The sequence below is a fragment of the Colias croceus genome, chromosome 13, assembly GCF_905220415.1.
Source record: "Colias croceus chromosome 13, ilColCroc2.1".
NCBI lineage: Eukaryota > Metazoa > Arthropoda > Insecta > Lepidoptera > Pieridae > Colias > Colias croceus.
Window position 1 is genome coordinate 10,375,564 of NC_059549.1, and position 18,306 is coordinate 10,393,869.

The 18,306-nt window shown below is 33.2% G+C and overlaps 1 protein-coding gene across 5 annotated transcripts in view; it reads left to right on the plus strand.

Annotated features, from left to right (window-relative positions):
* Window positions 1-1,750: 1,750 nt before the first annotated feature.
* LOC123696662 (liprin-alpha-2) overlaps window positions 1,751-18,306 on the plus strand; it is a 116,551-nt gene continuing 99,995 nt past the window's right edge. For all 5 annotated transcript variants that reach the window (XM_045642999.1, XM_045643004.1, XM_045643002.1 and 2 more), the window contains exon 1: window positions 1,751-2,276. In XM_045642999.1, the coding sequence (XP_045498955.1) occupies window positions 2,028-2,276 (249 nt within the window). In that variant the 5' untranslated portion in view covers window positions 1,751-2,027. The remainder of the gene's footprint in view (window positions 2,277-18,306) is intronic.

The following is an 18,306-nucleotide window of genomic DNA, read 5'->3' on the forward strand; positions in this document are numbered from 1 at the left end:
AACAAAATAGTACTAAACCCAATCTTTTATTTTATTAACATTAATATTTAAGAAGTCCACACGTTTTTCAGATATTCCAATTATTAAACATTTTCTTTTTAAACTACTTTTAATTAATACAAGACATAATATTTAAATGGAATAAACACACTTTATTTATTTGGCAAACAAATTTAAAATGACATATTTATATATTTTTTTTAATGAACATAAAATTTACAAACATAATATTTATTTACATATCTTGTCGATAGCTCAACACGCAATAGGCATGACGAAAGATTTTGAAATCCTCTTCCATAATGTGTGTATACGTTTACTATACAAGAAAAACCCTATATTTCAGTAATATACTTAAATTTTACGAAGATAAAAGCCATTTTTCAAAAAATATTTATCAACTGTGCCAAAACAGCTCGGAGGTGTCATGGCGTAAGCGTGACGTCACTCTTTAGTAAATACGTAATTATTTGTATGCATTGCGAAGAAAATTAAAGAAATATTTATTTGATATGTGTTATAGAAACGAATTTCAAAGTTTATAAGTGGTGGTATTGCAGTGTGAATCCACATTAAAATAATACTCAAAAATGTGTTAGTAATTATTTTAAGCGAGAAAATAATAAGAAATGATTGTATAAAGTTGGCGCGGAGAACCCAGAAACCACGTATTCGTGAATTCGCAATTATATTTCTGTTCTGAGTCGATAAAGCATACGTGAAACAATAGAAAATAAATAAAAATGCGTATTCTCAACATATTCATAACAACAAAATATATCTGACGTGAGTTGTTTACTTAAGCGTGACGTCACGCGTGTTTTAGTCAAAATGGCCAACTGCAGAATTTCAATGTTTTATTTTATTTATAATCTCATTAATCTTAGTGTTTTTAAGATTTTTAAGTCACTATATTGAATTTATTTATTATACATTTTCCCTTAAAAACACTAATACGGTCATTTATTGATACTGTCGTCATGCCTATTGATATCTACCCATCCCTGTTTGTCACACACACATCGATATAGTATCTATAGCTCATCTGCCTACGATGCGCACTAAGCAATTTGTGCAATACACGCGCTTTATACTATTGTGCTATTGTTATAGTATGTACTCTAAGCAGAAAGTAAATTTAATTATTATGAATGCATTTTTCATTTATTGTGTTCTTTAAATACGGAAGATTCAAGTTTCCCATAAAAGCCATCGTCCAACATTAGCATTGGTGGAACTGTTATTAGTGGTTTAAATATTAGATCCAATACTTTTCTTAGGAATTAGTTTAGACAATATCAAGTTATGTATAAATAATAAAATTTAATTAAAAAATTCAAATTTAACTTACAACATGATTTTAACAAGTGATAACTGCGTTAAAAACAACCGACTTCAAACTTGCACTTGCAAAATTTACAAATACCTACAGACAAAAATGCTCATAAAATAAAAACTACTGGGCCTATCCGAATAAAATTTTTATGGGACCAATTCGACACCATCCCGCATCGAACAAAAAAAGAATCACGTAAATCGGTTCAGAAACCTCGGAGTAATCGGTGTACATACATAAAAAAAAAAAAATATATACCGGCCGAATTGATAACCTCCTCCTTTTTTTTGAAGTCGGTTAAAAACCACCACTAAAAACAATAATTTTGTTATTTCACATTAGCGCGCAATGTATAGTGTACATATCCGCCTAACATTTTTTTTACTAAATTCTTTGATTTGACTGACGTTCCAATTCAAGATGGCAGACATGCCGCTTGAACCGCGATAGTATGTAATAGTAAGTTTACGTTTTAGGTGTGTCTTTTTAGAATAATCGAACTATAATGTCTCCCGAAATATTGACTGAAAGTCTATACGAATATATCGACAATGTGAAGCAACGTTCGCGTATTCTTTGTGCTAGGTTTAGGTAACATTTGTGCCGAAACATATGTAAAACGGTGATCGAAATTATTGTGTTATTAAGTGTATCGTGTACGATAGTTATTCGTGTTTGATGTTAAATTAAAATGTGGAATATGATGTGCGACGTGATGCCCACGATATCTGAAGACAGTATTAGTCAACGGAGTTCGCAGTTCTCCGGCGAGGACGCGAATTTCGAACAACTTATGGTTTCGATGTTGGATGAGCGAGATAAACTGGTGGAAAGCTTGCGTGAGACGCAGGAGCGGCTCGGGGACACGGAGCTGCGGCTGAAGGAAGTGGAAAAGGAGCGGGACTCGCTGCAGAGACAAATTGCAGCCAACTTACCTCAGGTCAGTGACTTTTCTCGTTCTTAAGTGCATACTATTTTAAGAAACGTCTTATTTCGCCGCATTCGTTTTGCATATCAATGTTTTCACGACCTTCGATGCAAGTGGACTAATCCCATTGGGCAATATTTTTGCAGAATGAGATAACACTATCAATGTAAATGAACTGATTATGTCTAAAAGTTAAAGTCTGTTGCTCTTATCAGTATACATTGACTTTTTTCGTCCTTAGTTGAATTTCTCTACAACTTTTTTTGTCTAGCAACAAATTTCAAGAGTAGTAAACATAAATTTATAGAGTTTTAAATTAAAAAATGAATAGATTTAGGTGGTGTGTGTACTAGAGTTATATAATGAGATAAATATACAATTTCTTAATTAGTCTGTGATGTAATACATAGATTTATACTATACTACAATACATAGTTTAAGAAATTGAAATACATGTATTTTCATAGCTGAAAAATATTACTTTAAAATATGTTTTAGCTGTCAACATTCAATATACTGTATAACTATTATTAATAATAATTTCCTAAATTCAAAACAATTTTAAATAACCTTTAGCAACTTATCATTACGACATTATGTGTAATTGCACAAAACATTACAAAGATAATAACCAAGATGTTGTACATTGGGTTAAGGATGCGGTGTGTAAGCAGCGGAACGACTTCAATGTTAAATTGTATTTGAAATTCAGTAATAATTAATAAGTTTTGAAGTATCTTTATAAGTAGGTAGGGTATATACCTAATACCTATATACCCTACCTACCTAGGTAAGGTACCTTTGTGTAGTGATATGAAAAAGGGTTGTTGTAACGTTACACACTGATTGTGTTGTTTGGAAAGTTGATTGAAATGCAGATTTTTAAAAAATATTTTTAATTCAGTTCATCTTAAGGCCGTGTACGCGGTCCGTGCGCTGTTTGGCTCAAATATGTGATTTTTCAAACCAGATTGTCCATCAACCACTTATCTTACAAACATATGAATTACTAATAATTTTAGGAAATTTTATTGTCTATATAGTTAGTTAAGAGTTTTTTTCAATTAATACAGTATTTGTGAATACCATCAAGATAACTGAGCCGATGATTACTTGATTTCGCTTTTAGTGTCAATTTCGAAGCTAAAAATATCTGAAATCGCTGACAGATCTAACACACAATTTTTTTTAACTAACTGCAAAAATCCTTATTAAAATAGTTAGTTAAAAGATTTTTTTATTTTGGACTCCTAACTTACGAAATTAAAATCCGAACAATGTGAATTTTTTTAGAAATTATAGTCGACAAAATGATTATTTTCACCAAGATATTTGACTTAGTTTAATATAATTTTTACATATTGCAATAAAAGAACGTCTTACTTATAAGATAAAATTTAAAAAATCAACTAAGGTACCTCTATTATTTTTCTACAATTTTTTTTAAAGTACTATAAAACACTGCGCGCGACCCGATTAAAATCAGTCGGCAGCGAGCCTTTCCAGAGAGAGGACATGTTGCTCGGCGCTCTCCTGTGGACTTATGCTGTTCATAGTAAAAGGATAGCGCAAGCCGCGATCTATCGTAATAGATCGCGGAGATTTTGACTTGCGTTAAATTGAATAAGCCCTCTTAAGACAACTGTTCTTTATCTATTAAACAAATGTCATCAATTGAACAAAATTAAACATGCTATAAATTGGAAACTGGTATTATGCTATAACAAAGGCTGTGTTATAGCATAATACTGTGTGACTAAAAATCACTAACAGCTAATTACATAATATTTTACACATACCACAAAACAATGAATTAATGTTTCATTTTGAATCATAAAAATATATGCTCTCGTAACAATTTTAGTTACTCATAATTATTATTTGTACTGTAACACATTATCATGGCATGGATAAGGAATAAGGAAAATTAAATACAATGTTTGCAGCCTGTTAAATATATATTTAGATTGTTACAAATTTTCTCAGTCTTATTTAGTGAGATGTTCGATCAGTCATTTTGAGTTTCAAGGAATGCACAACCCTACATCATAGATTTTAAATATAATTAAAATTTTACAATTTTTTTCATATTAACTCCGTTAGAAGTTTGTCTAGTCATAAACTGTGAATAGCTTGCAGGCGTAAATAAATAGGGATGATAACATGCTAAATGTCTATATTGCTCTGATTTACAGTCAGTGTGTCAGTGGTTTTGTTTACATTGGAGAGGTCAGTGATCTACTGCATGATTGATATTATTTCTCACCATTGAATCATTCATTAATAAGTTATTATTTTGTTCCCCATTCATCTTAAGTAATGGTTAATTTGGTTTGGATTTAATGAGGTTTCTCGGCATATGTTATGGTCCATTTTTTGTGGATTAATTTCAACATGTAAATCATTGTGTGTTAATTTTGGATATGTTTATTCAATAAGTTATTTCAATAATTGTTTTTAATATCTCTATAGTAATAAATTGTTGTATTGATATCACAAAATCAAAAGCCTAACTACATGTACATACCTATTGCATGAATTAAAATTTTGGCATGCGCATGTTCATTGAAAAATATTAAATATGCTGACTAGAATATATTATGTAGATTGTAGAGCATTTGCATTATCCACTACATATATACATATTATATATATTATAATAATATTTTAGTTACTTTTCTTGATGCTCTCTTGGAATTACTAAAAATGGTTGAAATTTTATCATTATTTTAATATTCAAATTAAGGGATTGCATTGTTAACGGGTTGATACACGTCAAATCTTGGAGTTACGAAGTTATAATGAAAAATATTTTCCAAAGACTAATTACCTTGAAGATGACTGTGTAGTTTTTCTTGATGATTTATGACCAAGGCCAATTAGCTTGCTTGCTGTTTTCTTCGTGGAATGTTTATAAGTTAGCATTTTGTCGTATTTGATCTTATCGCCGTATTTAAAAATCGAGATTTCAACCAATTAATGTTATAATTTTTTTTGTACCTTCGTATCAAGAACAGAATAAAACTAAGATAACTACAGCATAAAAGTTAGCATTTTATAGACGAAATATCAAACTAAAAATTATTATTCATGTAAACTTTTACAAGTAAATATTATAAAATAGTCATGTTTTTTAAACTACCAACGATTCGAAAGAAGAATCGGCAAGAAACTCACATCAAAAACCATACCTAATATTCATACTAAATTTTTCTTTTTTATTTCACAACGACAGTTCAAACAAAAATCGGTGTGTAACCCACTCAGAAAGCTATTTCGCCAGTATCGGTGTCATTCGCTGAGTGTTGTGAGAAACCACGGTTGAGTGGCGGCGCTCCCATCCCGCATGGTGACGGATATTGGGCATTGTTGCCCATAATGAAGGTCTATTGGAAATAGATCCACTCGAAAACTTCCTGAAATGTGGCTGAGTGTTGGCAGTTTTGTGAATATTAGAAGGATTATTGAAATTGCGCTCGTTACAGATGAAGAACTCTATGTAACCCACACAGAAAGCTATTTCGTCGCAAATATCGGTGTCATCAGAAGCCACGGTTGAGTGGCGACGCGCCCATCCCGCATGGTGACGGGTATTGGCCATTGTTGGCCATAATGAAGGTTTATTGGAAATAGATTGACTCGAAAGCTTCCTGTAATGTGGTCATGTGTGGGCAGTGTGGGCAATTTTAACGACGACGAGAGGGCTATCGAAATTGCGATGTTAGTTGAAGATGATTGTTTTGGCAGTAACAGATGGCGACTCCATGTTCTACTTATATCTCTCTGACCACTTCTTGTGCTGAGAAATATTCAAATCTGTCTGTATATTCAGTCTTAAACAGACTTCAGCTGCAAACACAAAAATTATTCAAATAAATATGGTCTAGGTGGAATAGTGAACCTATCCATGATCAAACCATCAATGAGAAGTTTCCTGTAGTTGCAATTAAAATGTACATATTATTGTTATTATTTCCCACGCATATTTTTTAATACAAAAAAGGACTAGGCTTTGCCCCAGAAAACATCAGGATGAACCCAGGAAATTTTATCAAATCGTCTATTCAAATCATTCTGGAATATCATAGTCGCTATCTCGATGTATGTTTGTTTATATCTGTCATCGATAAACTGAAGTTAATGATTTCATGATTGATACCCTGCTCTCCCCTGCCTCTGCTACTGTTCTTAGATTTGTTCAAGTTCTATACCGTTGCTTTGCATATATACATCCTAATAAATATGCCAAATTCACCAACACAAGATGTGCAGGTACCTGTACATGTGTGGCCATATAATGTTCCACGTGATAAAAGCGTAAACTAGCAAGTAGCACGTTTAAGGATCGCACATACCGTGCAACAATAGCGCTTTGGCCGCTATCCGCGCGGATGCCAGAGAGCGGGGCCCGTTTGTAATTTCCTCTCCTAATTTAGAGTGTGCCAGAAACCCGGCAGCCGTTTATGTAAAGAATATAATCAGTGTGACAACGCAAAGGATGCTATAACGGCTTTGATATGCGTACATGCATGGGGATTAATTAAAATTATTGCTAACTACGTCTTGTACATAATTATAAAATAGTGGTTAGTCCACGTTAGTTCACGTGGTTGTTAAAGTTTTTAAAGTTATGAGAAGTAAAAACGAGTCTAATGGTTTTCTTGTTTAACGATTGTAAAAAGAATAAGGACGAAATTGACAATAACATTGGTAATTGCAAGAAAATATTATGTTTGTTTGTTTTAAAATGACGATCAAACAAAGTTAGATACCAACTTTTGATAATTTTCATAAAAAGTAGGTTCTTATTACCTAATACGGTTTTATCCTTTTTCTGAACCCAAAGGTAGATGGTAAATGTAATTATTTTCTGATGGCATGTGCAGTTGGTATATCATTCCGAAGTGGAAAGCTATGTATGCCATTAAGTGTCCTGCATTTAGATCGAATGGAGATCAATAGTTTTCTAATACGAATCGCATTATACAGCATAATCCATACTAATATTATAAATGCGAAAGTAACTCTGTCTGTCTGTCTGTCTGTTACTCAATCACGCCTTAACTACTGAACCAATTGGCATGAAATTTGGTATAGAGATATTTTGATACACGAGAAAGGATATAGGCATATTAATTTTACCCCGGGAAATAGGATAGGTTTTATCCCGGAAATCCCACGGGAACTGGAAATGTGCGGGTTTTTCTTTGACTGCGCGGGCGAAGCTGCGGGTGGAAAGCTAGTAAGTTATATATAGCTAACTATATGCATGTCACCAACATTATTAGAAACGCGACCTAATTAACTTGATATTTTTTACCCAACTGGGCCAGAAGGTGGGTTATGTTTCGAGTTGAAACACTCCTTGATCCTTTGATGCGGCTTGTAACGAAAATAGCTTTAGGGATGCCATTAGATTCGTGTTAATTATGAGTGTCAATGGATATAATAAAGAAATTGAAGGATTTAAAAACTTCTGAGATTTTTTAGTTTTAGAGTTACCTACGCTTTTTGTCGTAATTTTGTCCGTCTATGAAACTCAAGTCGACGCGGTCATAAAGTCCCTTTCCTAAGTTTGTGTGTCTGTGAAAAAAAATTTTTAACAATAAGTTCAATACATTTTGAACCTTAACCACTTCTTATTAAAAATCTTTTTACGTTGTTTCATTTCTTATTTCATGCTCGAGACAATTTTATAAAAGACTAAAATGTTTAGAACTTGACAATGCTAGTATACAAGGCCAGGGACCATGGTTTATAGTTTTAAATACCTATAGCAAATAAATCTTATCCATACTAATATTATAAATGCGAAAGTAACTCTGTCTGTCTGTCTGTTACTCAATCACGCCTCAACTACTGAACCAATTTGCATGAAATTTGGTAAAGAGATATTTTGATACCCGAGAAAGGACATAGGATAGGTTTTATCCCGGAAATCCTACGGGAACGGGTTTTTCTTTGAAAACGCAGGCGAAGCCGCGGGCAGAAAGCTAGTATGTAATATTTCTGCAATGTGAACATTTTGAATGATAATTAGTGCGAAACATACATTCATATTTATATAATTGCTATATGATATGTAATTGCAAACACATTTGTGCAAGAATGTGAATCAATTTGTAATTCGTAAATGGTTACTGGTCGACTTCCTTTATCAGCGCAGTCAAAGAATTAACACTGGATTTATGTAATATTCACCACCAAATAAAATGTCTTCATATTTAGGAAGGGTGATCACTTATTTGTCCGTTTTAAAACGATCAGTGTAATAGAATATGGATCAATTTATTTATTTTATTGCTTATGGCACAGACAAAAGAAATAGAGACGCATAAAGAACAGATAAGAGGAAAGTATGTACAAACGGTAAATGTAACAGAGCTGATAATTTTGCTATTTAGTTATTTAGATATTGTCCAGGAGCACAGACCTTATTTTAGAACCAAGTGTTTAAATGTCAGTAGGTATCACATGCGCTTGTTTGAAAACGTAATTTCAATTTAAAAAAAGTAACGGACTGGTGTTATTAAAAGCGTTTTTATCGACAAAATTCTCATGGAAAAATAATTCGACGGCCGCAGTTATCAACACATTTCGATCCCACTTTCGATCCTTAAAATTGAACCTATCAAATATACATCCATTGTGTCTCGTCGTTTATTCAATTAAAAAGTTATTATGTTTTGGTCTATTGAAGACACGGTATCGTTTATTTGCGTGACAACTGACAACACAACGTGTGTGGGTGTCAGTAGTTGTAACCAATGTCCGTATAATTAAACAATTGTCCTATGTAAACAAAGAACTAGATTAAAGTAAATACTTTTACGAATTAAGCTTGAGTGTATCGCCTTAGTTATACGTGAAATACCTTTAATTATAATGTCTTTAACAGCAATTCAGTTCTTTATAACAGACAAATTTTCTATTTCAATCTTAAATATAAGTGCGATTTATTTTCCATCCAAGCGGAATATGTTCCTTTAATAATAATTAAGTACGTTTATATTATCAAATAAATAATAAGTTCTCTCAGGAATATGTCCTCTCGTACATATTCAAAGTTTCCTCCGTAGTTAATTGTTTCCTATTACAAAGCAGATTTGTCGCGATACGTGCAATGGAACACAGGTGAGTGTCGTTAGAGTGGGAATGTGAAACTTCGACCACTGACACAAGCATTATAACACAAGATTTAATATCCTCTGGTCCTAATAACAACTGTTCTACTAGACTCTAGAAGTCTAGAGCAATAGAAATCTAAACACCCCATTCATACATCTATCACAACAGCCTTTATTCTTTTTATATTAAAACATTACAAAGACCTAATTTTTCATCGCAACGTCCGTTTTTGAATCAGTCTCAGTCTCATTGTTATATTTTATTCCTTTGAATGGATCTTTTGAAACCTCACTCGGCTGTATTTATGAGATAAGTTAGAATTTACTGTTTATTTGCTCAGCTCCGTCTGCGCTTTATGGCAAATCGGTCGCCTAATTCCGTGATCCTATTAAGATGTTTTAACGAAAGATTATCGCCGGTTAAATATTAAGTTGTCGTGTTTACTTCAATACTTTTAGGCTACATTAGTTATTCGGATTATCAAAAAGATTCTTACCGTAACAATCAGAACCTGAAATCTAGATCAAAATTAATAAAAGCTGAATTGAAATTAGTAAAAATTCATTCAATCTTTTTAGACCTTCCTAAAAACTGACTAAAATCTACTAAATATTGGATTTTAATCTATTATGTCCTAATGGTAATGGGTCTGGACCGTACTCAACGATGTTGTTTTGTGAAAGATTATTATCATTATCAAGATGACCTGATAATGGTGTTTGCTAAATAACTCAGATAATAATTTGTGTCGTAAATGTTAGGACTTAGGATGTTAATCGAGGATATTTTACTATGTACTTGCCGTAAAAATCGCTAAAACGTGATCTTTAATGTTATGGGTGCGTTTAGTCTTAAAGTACCTTGATAGTTTCGAATGTATCAATAATGACCCACATATACTGGTCAAATGACTTATGGCTCTATTAAAGACAGTACCTATTATCTGGTGAAATACAATATAATTACTTGAATGTTAAATTAATTAATCTTAAACGTTTTAAATTTAAACCGTCGGGTGTGTCTCCCAAGAATTTCCACAACCATAATCTTATCGCTAATAAAACACCGCTAAACCAATAATTGTCCAATACAGTGTAACAAACGATGAACGCGCTGTTTACAGGATGTTGGTTGTAATATTTAAGAGGACTCTCAGCGGTGTGTGTCGGCCTTATGAATTGATAAACGGGCGGGCTGCGAGCGGGCACCCGCTTAGCTAAATGTGCGTAATCATTAATTCAACGGCCCCATCCGCGGTTTTGTTTTATGGCATTCTCAATAAAAACATCGTGCTTACGGCTGCATTCTTTAAGAATAAACTTTGCATGACATGTTGTGTTCTTGATATTTTGTAGTTCATCTTCTTATTCCTTATCAGTTGCACATTTTTCTGAAGGATTTTTGGGTTAGTCATTAGGTGGTTAGTATGACACAGTAATAGGGAATCTACGTAATTTACTTATTGATATCAAATACAGCGTTCAGTGGATATATTGAATTTCTACCAATACATATTATATAGCACAGATACATATTATATAGCCTATTCATAATTATATTTCCGCCAAATCTATGCTGTTTCAGTTTAAAAAGAAATATTTATAATTAAGTAAATGTTTATGATAAAATCTTCATAATTGCTTCCCACCCACCGCACGTCCATCCTACGTGTTATTATTTGCACTTACTTCAGTAATACGCTTACATTATAAAACTTTAAACGATTAATGCGACTTAATTATGAATAATTGAAACCGGTATTTAATTGGAATGAATAGATCCAATGCAATGATATCGAGAATTTACATAACAACTCCGTCACGCTCCAAGTATCCTCATAGATTAGTGTCAGGGTGCCAATAAGGGAGCATGGAGTGTAGAATTATGTAATAAATTGAGTAAACATCGGAACTAATGATATGGATATAGTAATAACTATGGTATTATTGGACATAATACATAATGAGTTAGAAAGGATAGGTACTATTGTAATTGAGCCAATTCTCCAAATCAAATGGGCTTGTTGAAAACATATTGATTTTCACTGTATTTCTGTATGATTGTGTACTGTGTGGATGTTAGAATCTGTATAGTTAAATGAGTCTTCTCTGATTGCTGTACTAGTAAATTTCAACAAAAATGTTTAAGAATTATGTGCTAATAAAATATATATTTATTAGCACAATTCTATTATAGTTATTTATACTTTATTTTTATTCCTGTCCATACTTATGGTTACAAATAAAAAATGAATTAAACATGGTATGTACTGGTACACTGACCACCATATAAATCTAAGCGTTCAGAAACGTTAACATACGCTTGCTGACTTATCTGAAATAAAAAATACACAAACACACACGAATACAACAACGAGCCTCGCTGGATCTGGTTGTAGATGAAAATAGATTCATTGCTGAATAAATTTAAATCTGATAATATAAGGGCAGGATTGCAGCGCAGACAAATTAGGGATCCTTAGCGCTGGCGCCGGTTAAAAATAGCTGAATCGATACCTCTCGAGGCACGCGGGCTTCCTGCGTGGGATGTGCTGGCCTTATCTGCGTTTGTTTGCTCTTTTTCATTTTAATATATACCTGGATATTCAATTTGAACAATTATTCTCGTTTGTCGGGTAAATTTTTTTTAGACGCAAATTACATATTAGTATTGGATCAAAAATCATTCTCTATCAGGTCGTATTTTCTTATTAGATATAGTTAATAATTAAATAACATGTATCTCATTACTAGTATGTACACCAAAAATGGTCTGAAAATATCCTAAACTTCATCGTAACATTATAATTCCTTATACACAATTTTCTAGGAATTGCGCATTCATAAATAATTATTTCAGATCGTTATCCGCCTACAGCTATTAGATTATATGCCTTTCACGAAAAAAACCTATTTTCCACATGTAATTCCATTGAAAAGTGACATAATGGCCGCGCATTCAAATATTTCTGAATTGCCATCTGGTAGACGACTCACCTCACAAAAGGATGGGCCCAGCATGAAAGGACCTCGTGTATAATATGTATTGTGAATTGTACTTGGGCCTAGAAATGGGCCCGTTATAAAATAAACAGGAGAAGCTTTTTTAAGGCATGCGAGATCTGAGTCGAAATATATTAGGAGGTCTAAAGGTATGGAAGAACAGATATGATATAGTGATGAATTGATATAATTTTGCAATTACCAAATTACATGTCCGATATTCAAGTAATTAGGATCGCTTAACTGACTGCTTCGATCGAGAAATATCAACGTTTCTCTCTAATAGATTTTCTGAAAAGGAAATTTAAAAATCAGCACGTTTTATAATTGAGATATCAACTGGGGTTCAGATTGAAATGTTAGACGTGTCTGACTTCGGTTTCGTCAGTTGCATATTTAGAAATTCGATCGCAGATGTGAACTTTCAGCGCGAATGCGGATGATCTAGTGTCTATAAACGACACATATCTCTGTAGGAGACTATGCTATATCAGTTTGGCGTGGTGCGATATTTATTGGTGTAATGTTAATTGAATTAAAATGTCGTTATTCATCCGTTGACGGCGTTGCTACATGGAAGTGGCTCCATGCGAAATACATGGAGGTAATTTTACGCTTAGTGATACTATTCAGTCAGCATCTTTAGGGGCCAAAATTCTGAAAAGGTACTAAACTACTAAGTACGACTTGCGTGGATTTTTTTGCAGATTTACGTTAGTTAATTAAAATAATTTCACAGGAGTCTGCACGTGCCAAATTCGTTCGTCAACTAAACATGGAACTGCGAGTTATTATTACAAAGCTATTTTATTAGTAGACATTATGCTAATATAAGAATATAGTATGTACTATGTACTAGTTAACCACTGGCTCTGATTGTATGCCATATAGTTGTCGATGTGGATTGCGGTTAACACTGAGGTTAATTAAGCGAGATCGAGCGGTATGCACTTGTGATGGCTTGTTGATGTCGATGGATAAATGGATAGATGCATGGATGGATGGATCATTCAAATTGACATATGTGATGAGGAAATGAAAGAATTCGTTCCGGAAGTTGGCCAGATGAAGTATCAATAACATAAGAATTAATAAGTTAAAATATCTTGAAGATTAACTTGGATGTTGCTGTAAAACATCGCCGTAGTTTTAATTCTTCGTTATATTTGCTTTTACGGTTTCATTTTCTGCATTAATCTTGTAAAGCAGCACAATAAACACGCACTTTACAACCACGTTAAGAGCAACAATTTCTTGCTAGGTAAACAATATGGCAAATTGTGTACCGTCCTGCATTCCCCACAAGGGTCTTGATTCGGATATAGTTAAACAACTATAGGGTTTTTGTTCTGAAGAGCCCCTTATTGTGTTTTGTACGGTGGGCTCGTGTTTGATCTCAAAATGTGTAAGTGACATTGAAATTCTTGGTGACTTCCGCGGTAGATACAACTCTTTAGCAAGCATGAAAGCGATCTCTTATTAACGTAACGGCACCGGTTTCCGACTAGCCTCCTCTATCCGACCATTTTGATTTTTATTTGATAAAACGTTTAAAATACGCGCGACACTCGTGAAACTGAAGACTTTCGATCCAATCACTTATCGTACGTCATCTGTCCAAAATTGGGTTTCAAATTTTAACCGACATTTCGTCAATCCAAGAAAGTGTAAAAGGGTGTAGTTTGTATTGAATTGAATGCGAAAAAAACATAAAACGGTGAAAATAAACATTTGGATTTTTACGCTAAATACTCTGATAAGTTTGTGGTTAATTTACTTTGAACGTTTTATTGGTGTTTTAAATTATTAATTTTAAAATATACATGCAAAGATAGCGTGTTTTTATAGGTTTTTTTGGACAAATAATTATGGACGGAATGAGGAGCTTTTCAAAATAACAACATTCCGAAATCCGACCGAATCGGTCGGTAAACGGAATTTCGCACTTTGTAAAAGAAGGTAATTATCTATTATGCATGTTGTTTTGTGGAGGTTTCGTATTAAGTTATTTATTCTAAACGCTATGCTTACATACTACACCTGTATGCGACCAATGCTAACTTTAATGGATTATTTGTAATATACGTTTTAACTGACACTATTTTTTTATTTATGCGTTATTCATTTACAAAGACCGGTCTGGTTTTTAAAAACCCTATATTTTACGTTTTTGACACATAATTGCATAACTACGAAATTGTGAGATCTTTATAAGTGTACATATGAAATAGAAATGAACTAAAAATGAATATCAATTTCGGTTTACAGGCTTTATTACGCAAATTTAGGTTTGGTCGGAATCAAGGTGCGATATATTTCCCTGTTTCCGTCCAACTGGGTTGCTTTTGCTTGCGCTGTGCTTGAGTGAAATTGCATGCGTTTATTTCAGGTCATCATCATGAGTGATAAAAAAGAGGCTGAAGTATTCTCATTAGCTGAAATAATACTTTTGGTGAAATGGATTTTAGAATTGGGCAAAGTAGTCAATGGGACATTCTAATTTATTGTGGATGACCAGTGAGGCATTTTATGAGTTTGAGTAAATGTAATTTTAAACTACTACAGTCTAACATAGAGTTAGTTTTTGTTATTATAATAAATGCTCAAATATTATTTAAAACTAGCGGTCCGCCCGGCTTCGCCCGTGGTACATATTTAAAATATCTCTCCATAAGAACCATCCTCGTACTTCAAGTAATATAATAAAAAAAAGAATTATCGAAATCGGTCCACGCGTGATGCAGTGAAAAGACGAAACGGGTTTTTACGAATTTCCATTGTATTTCTATTATCATAAAGTTGATTTTAGTAGAAAATATTTGACTGGTCGGAATCTAGCTACTCAGTGGTCGGAAACACGTGTATTTGTACTCAGTCGGTCGGAAAATGGTGCTTTCAGTTAATTTCCAGTCGTGACAGTTAAAATCCAAATTTAGGTAATAAAAAGCCATTATGAAATACAATTATGTGCATATTTTAAAATATAAGTTCGTAATCTTTCATAATATCATTTTTTCTTATGACCTCTAGAGTATTTAATTTATCTTTTAAAGGATTCATTTAGCCGTATCAATCAGTGGTCGGTATTCGGTGCCATTACGTTAATTAAGAAAGTATTTTACGCCTATGTTTACAGTATAAACTCGCAGTACCATAATAAGGGGACCTTAGCATTCTGTTGAGACATAAACGCTCATAGGTCATAAGTGGAACACAATAAGGGTCAAAATAACGATATATGTATCACCATTCACCGAAGGACGGATTTGAGAATGATGACATCGAGATTCCTAGATTGTCCGTAACGACGTAAGATTGCTCTATTATTAAACGTAGGCGATAGACGGCCGTATTTAGGCTAACGACCGGTGCTATCACCGATCTAGTAAAAGAAGAGAACCGTTCTAGATTAATTAATGGAATAGATTCACAATTTTAATACTTCCGAGTACGATGTGAGTTTAAACTACGCTTACTGCTTGCTTGGTTGTCTACAATTCAGAATTTGGTTAAAGTGTTTATAACTAATGAATGAATGAACTATATGGCTTAAAATTGGCTTAAAAGCACTCCGTATCCAGACTATTATCAAAGATTTTATTTTACTTATTCGTTTCGAGGTGAAAACGATAAAGGGCTTAAGCCGTTTGAATTAAAGAGGTGACAATATATGTGACAAACCTATAAGTCTACAGTGCGTAATCGTTTCGATCCATTACGCAACTATTACCTAATATTGTATTATTATCACGTTGCAACGTGATTTTATGGTATGATTTTCTGGAGATAGGAGACTAAATAGTCTAATTTTTACCGCGGTTAAACGTCACATTCCTTTTATTACTCATATCTGAATTTAATCACGCTGGTAAATTCAAAGAAGCAGTCAGAAGCAAGGCAGCAAGAAGCAGAATCTAGAGCAATATAAAATCATAATCGAATCACATGCATGATCTGCTTAGATGTGAACGTCAGGAACATCAGGACATTGACAAAGTATTCTTATCTAAGTAATCTATCACACACACGATACAGCATATCGCCGGCCATACTACAAGCGTACTACTTACGAGACCTCCATCGTGGAATGCAGTGAATGAAATCGTAGGTATAGGTGGGACCGGTTGTCGCGACCTTGTCAAGGCGGTCCGGTCGCTGCGATACGATTGTGGGGTTTTTCTGAACGTTGTCACATCGTCGCTGCCGGATGTCGTATCGGTTTTTTGTGAAACGGTCTATTGTGTGCGAACACGGTGGGAGGAATTGTGTTGAGGCAGTCTTGGATTCGTGTCTGAAGTACTTCGCTATTGTTTATATTATGATTTTACACTATAAAATGGTTATATAACAAAATGTGGGATAGGGATACTATTTATATCTACAGTTGACGATGTTATTCACGAACAAGTTACAGAAATAATTCTGGCAAAGATTTAAAATTTCTTTGATTTGTTATCTCTCAGATTAATAACAAGTAGGTACCTACTTATTTATATCAATGGCAGTAACAATTAAAAGAATGGAATTCAACCATTAGTAAAAACAACACAACTAAAATATACAAACATTGAATGCGTATTTTTTTTTGTTTCGTTGCCCAAGATTTTACTTGAGACTTCCCATAATGATCGCTCTGAATAGTTCCTTTGTTCCTTTTATCAAGTCGCAGAGATGCTGTTATATTTTCGTTGTAACATATTATTTTGAGAAAATTAATGCGATTGTAATTTGTAGTAGTAATAAAAAATTAAGAGCTTATACATGTTTTTTTCAAAAACAATGGCAATAGGTATTAGGTATAAATAAATAAACAATAAATCAAATTCGTTCAATTTGTAAATTTAAAACTCATAAAAATAAATTGAAGTGCATTAAAAACAACTAAGTATGTGCAAAAACGATATAAGGGCGTGAAATTGTAGTTAGCTAGATAGAAATATGTATTTATGATGAGCACAAAATGCACGTAAACGAATATAAAGGAGCAAAAGTAGTATTAATTATGGATAATTAAGAAATTTATTTTTGAGAAGTTTTTAATTAAGTATAAAATTATGTTATGTTTAGCATCTCTTAGACTACATGTCTTGTGCGGCGCGCTCTGAATCACGTATGACCGCCTATCCGGTGCACTCCGGGCATAATCCGGATATTATAACACGGGATATTGCGAATAGCGTAAATGTGTGTTTGTTTGTATGCAATGTTGTTGCATTCGAATTGAGTGGTATTATTTGGGGAATGTGAATTAATGGAAACTTGAATTGATACGGTACAAATGTGAAAATTATAATAATTATGAAATGAATGTTGTTACTTGTTATATAGTTATCTATTACCTGGTTTGCTTTATAGTTTATTACTATTTGGTAAAATAAATAGTAGACGGAGAGAGAGGAATTAATTTTGATGTAAAAATTTATTTAATTTTTATATTAAAATTCATTCAAAAAACTACCAATAGGAGCGGAGCAATACGGGTAAAAGCGCCTTATAAAATTAAATCGAAATTATATACAATGGTTTTAGTAACTATTGCAAGCTCAAAGTGCTTTCCATAAAAGTAACTATTAGGTATTTCTGTACCAAAAAAAAATTCGAGCTAAGAAAAGGTAATATGTATGTACTTACAAATTCTTCAGATGATTTAGTTTCAAAGTTCCGTAGCGCCCCTAGCGGCCCCTTTTAGAACTATTACGTCAGCGTAACCTTTGGTGACATTACAAAGGTTTCGCAAAGCAGCCACAGTCGTAGTTCTAACACCCTGCGATAGGTGGCGGTAGTGAATGTATTTTGTACTAAACAAACCCCTTGTACATGTTTCAAGATTTGCATCGGTTTCCTTGAAAAACACCTAGATGACTTGAGTAGATATGAAAAAGAAGACGGGTAAAAACAGTAGTACATATCAA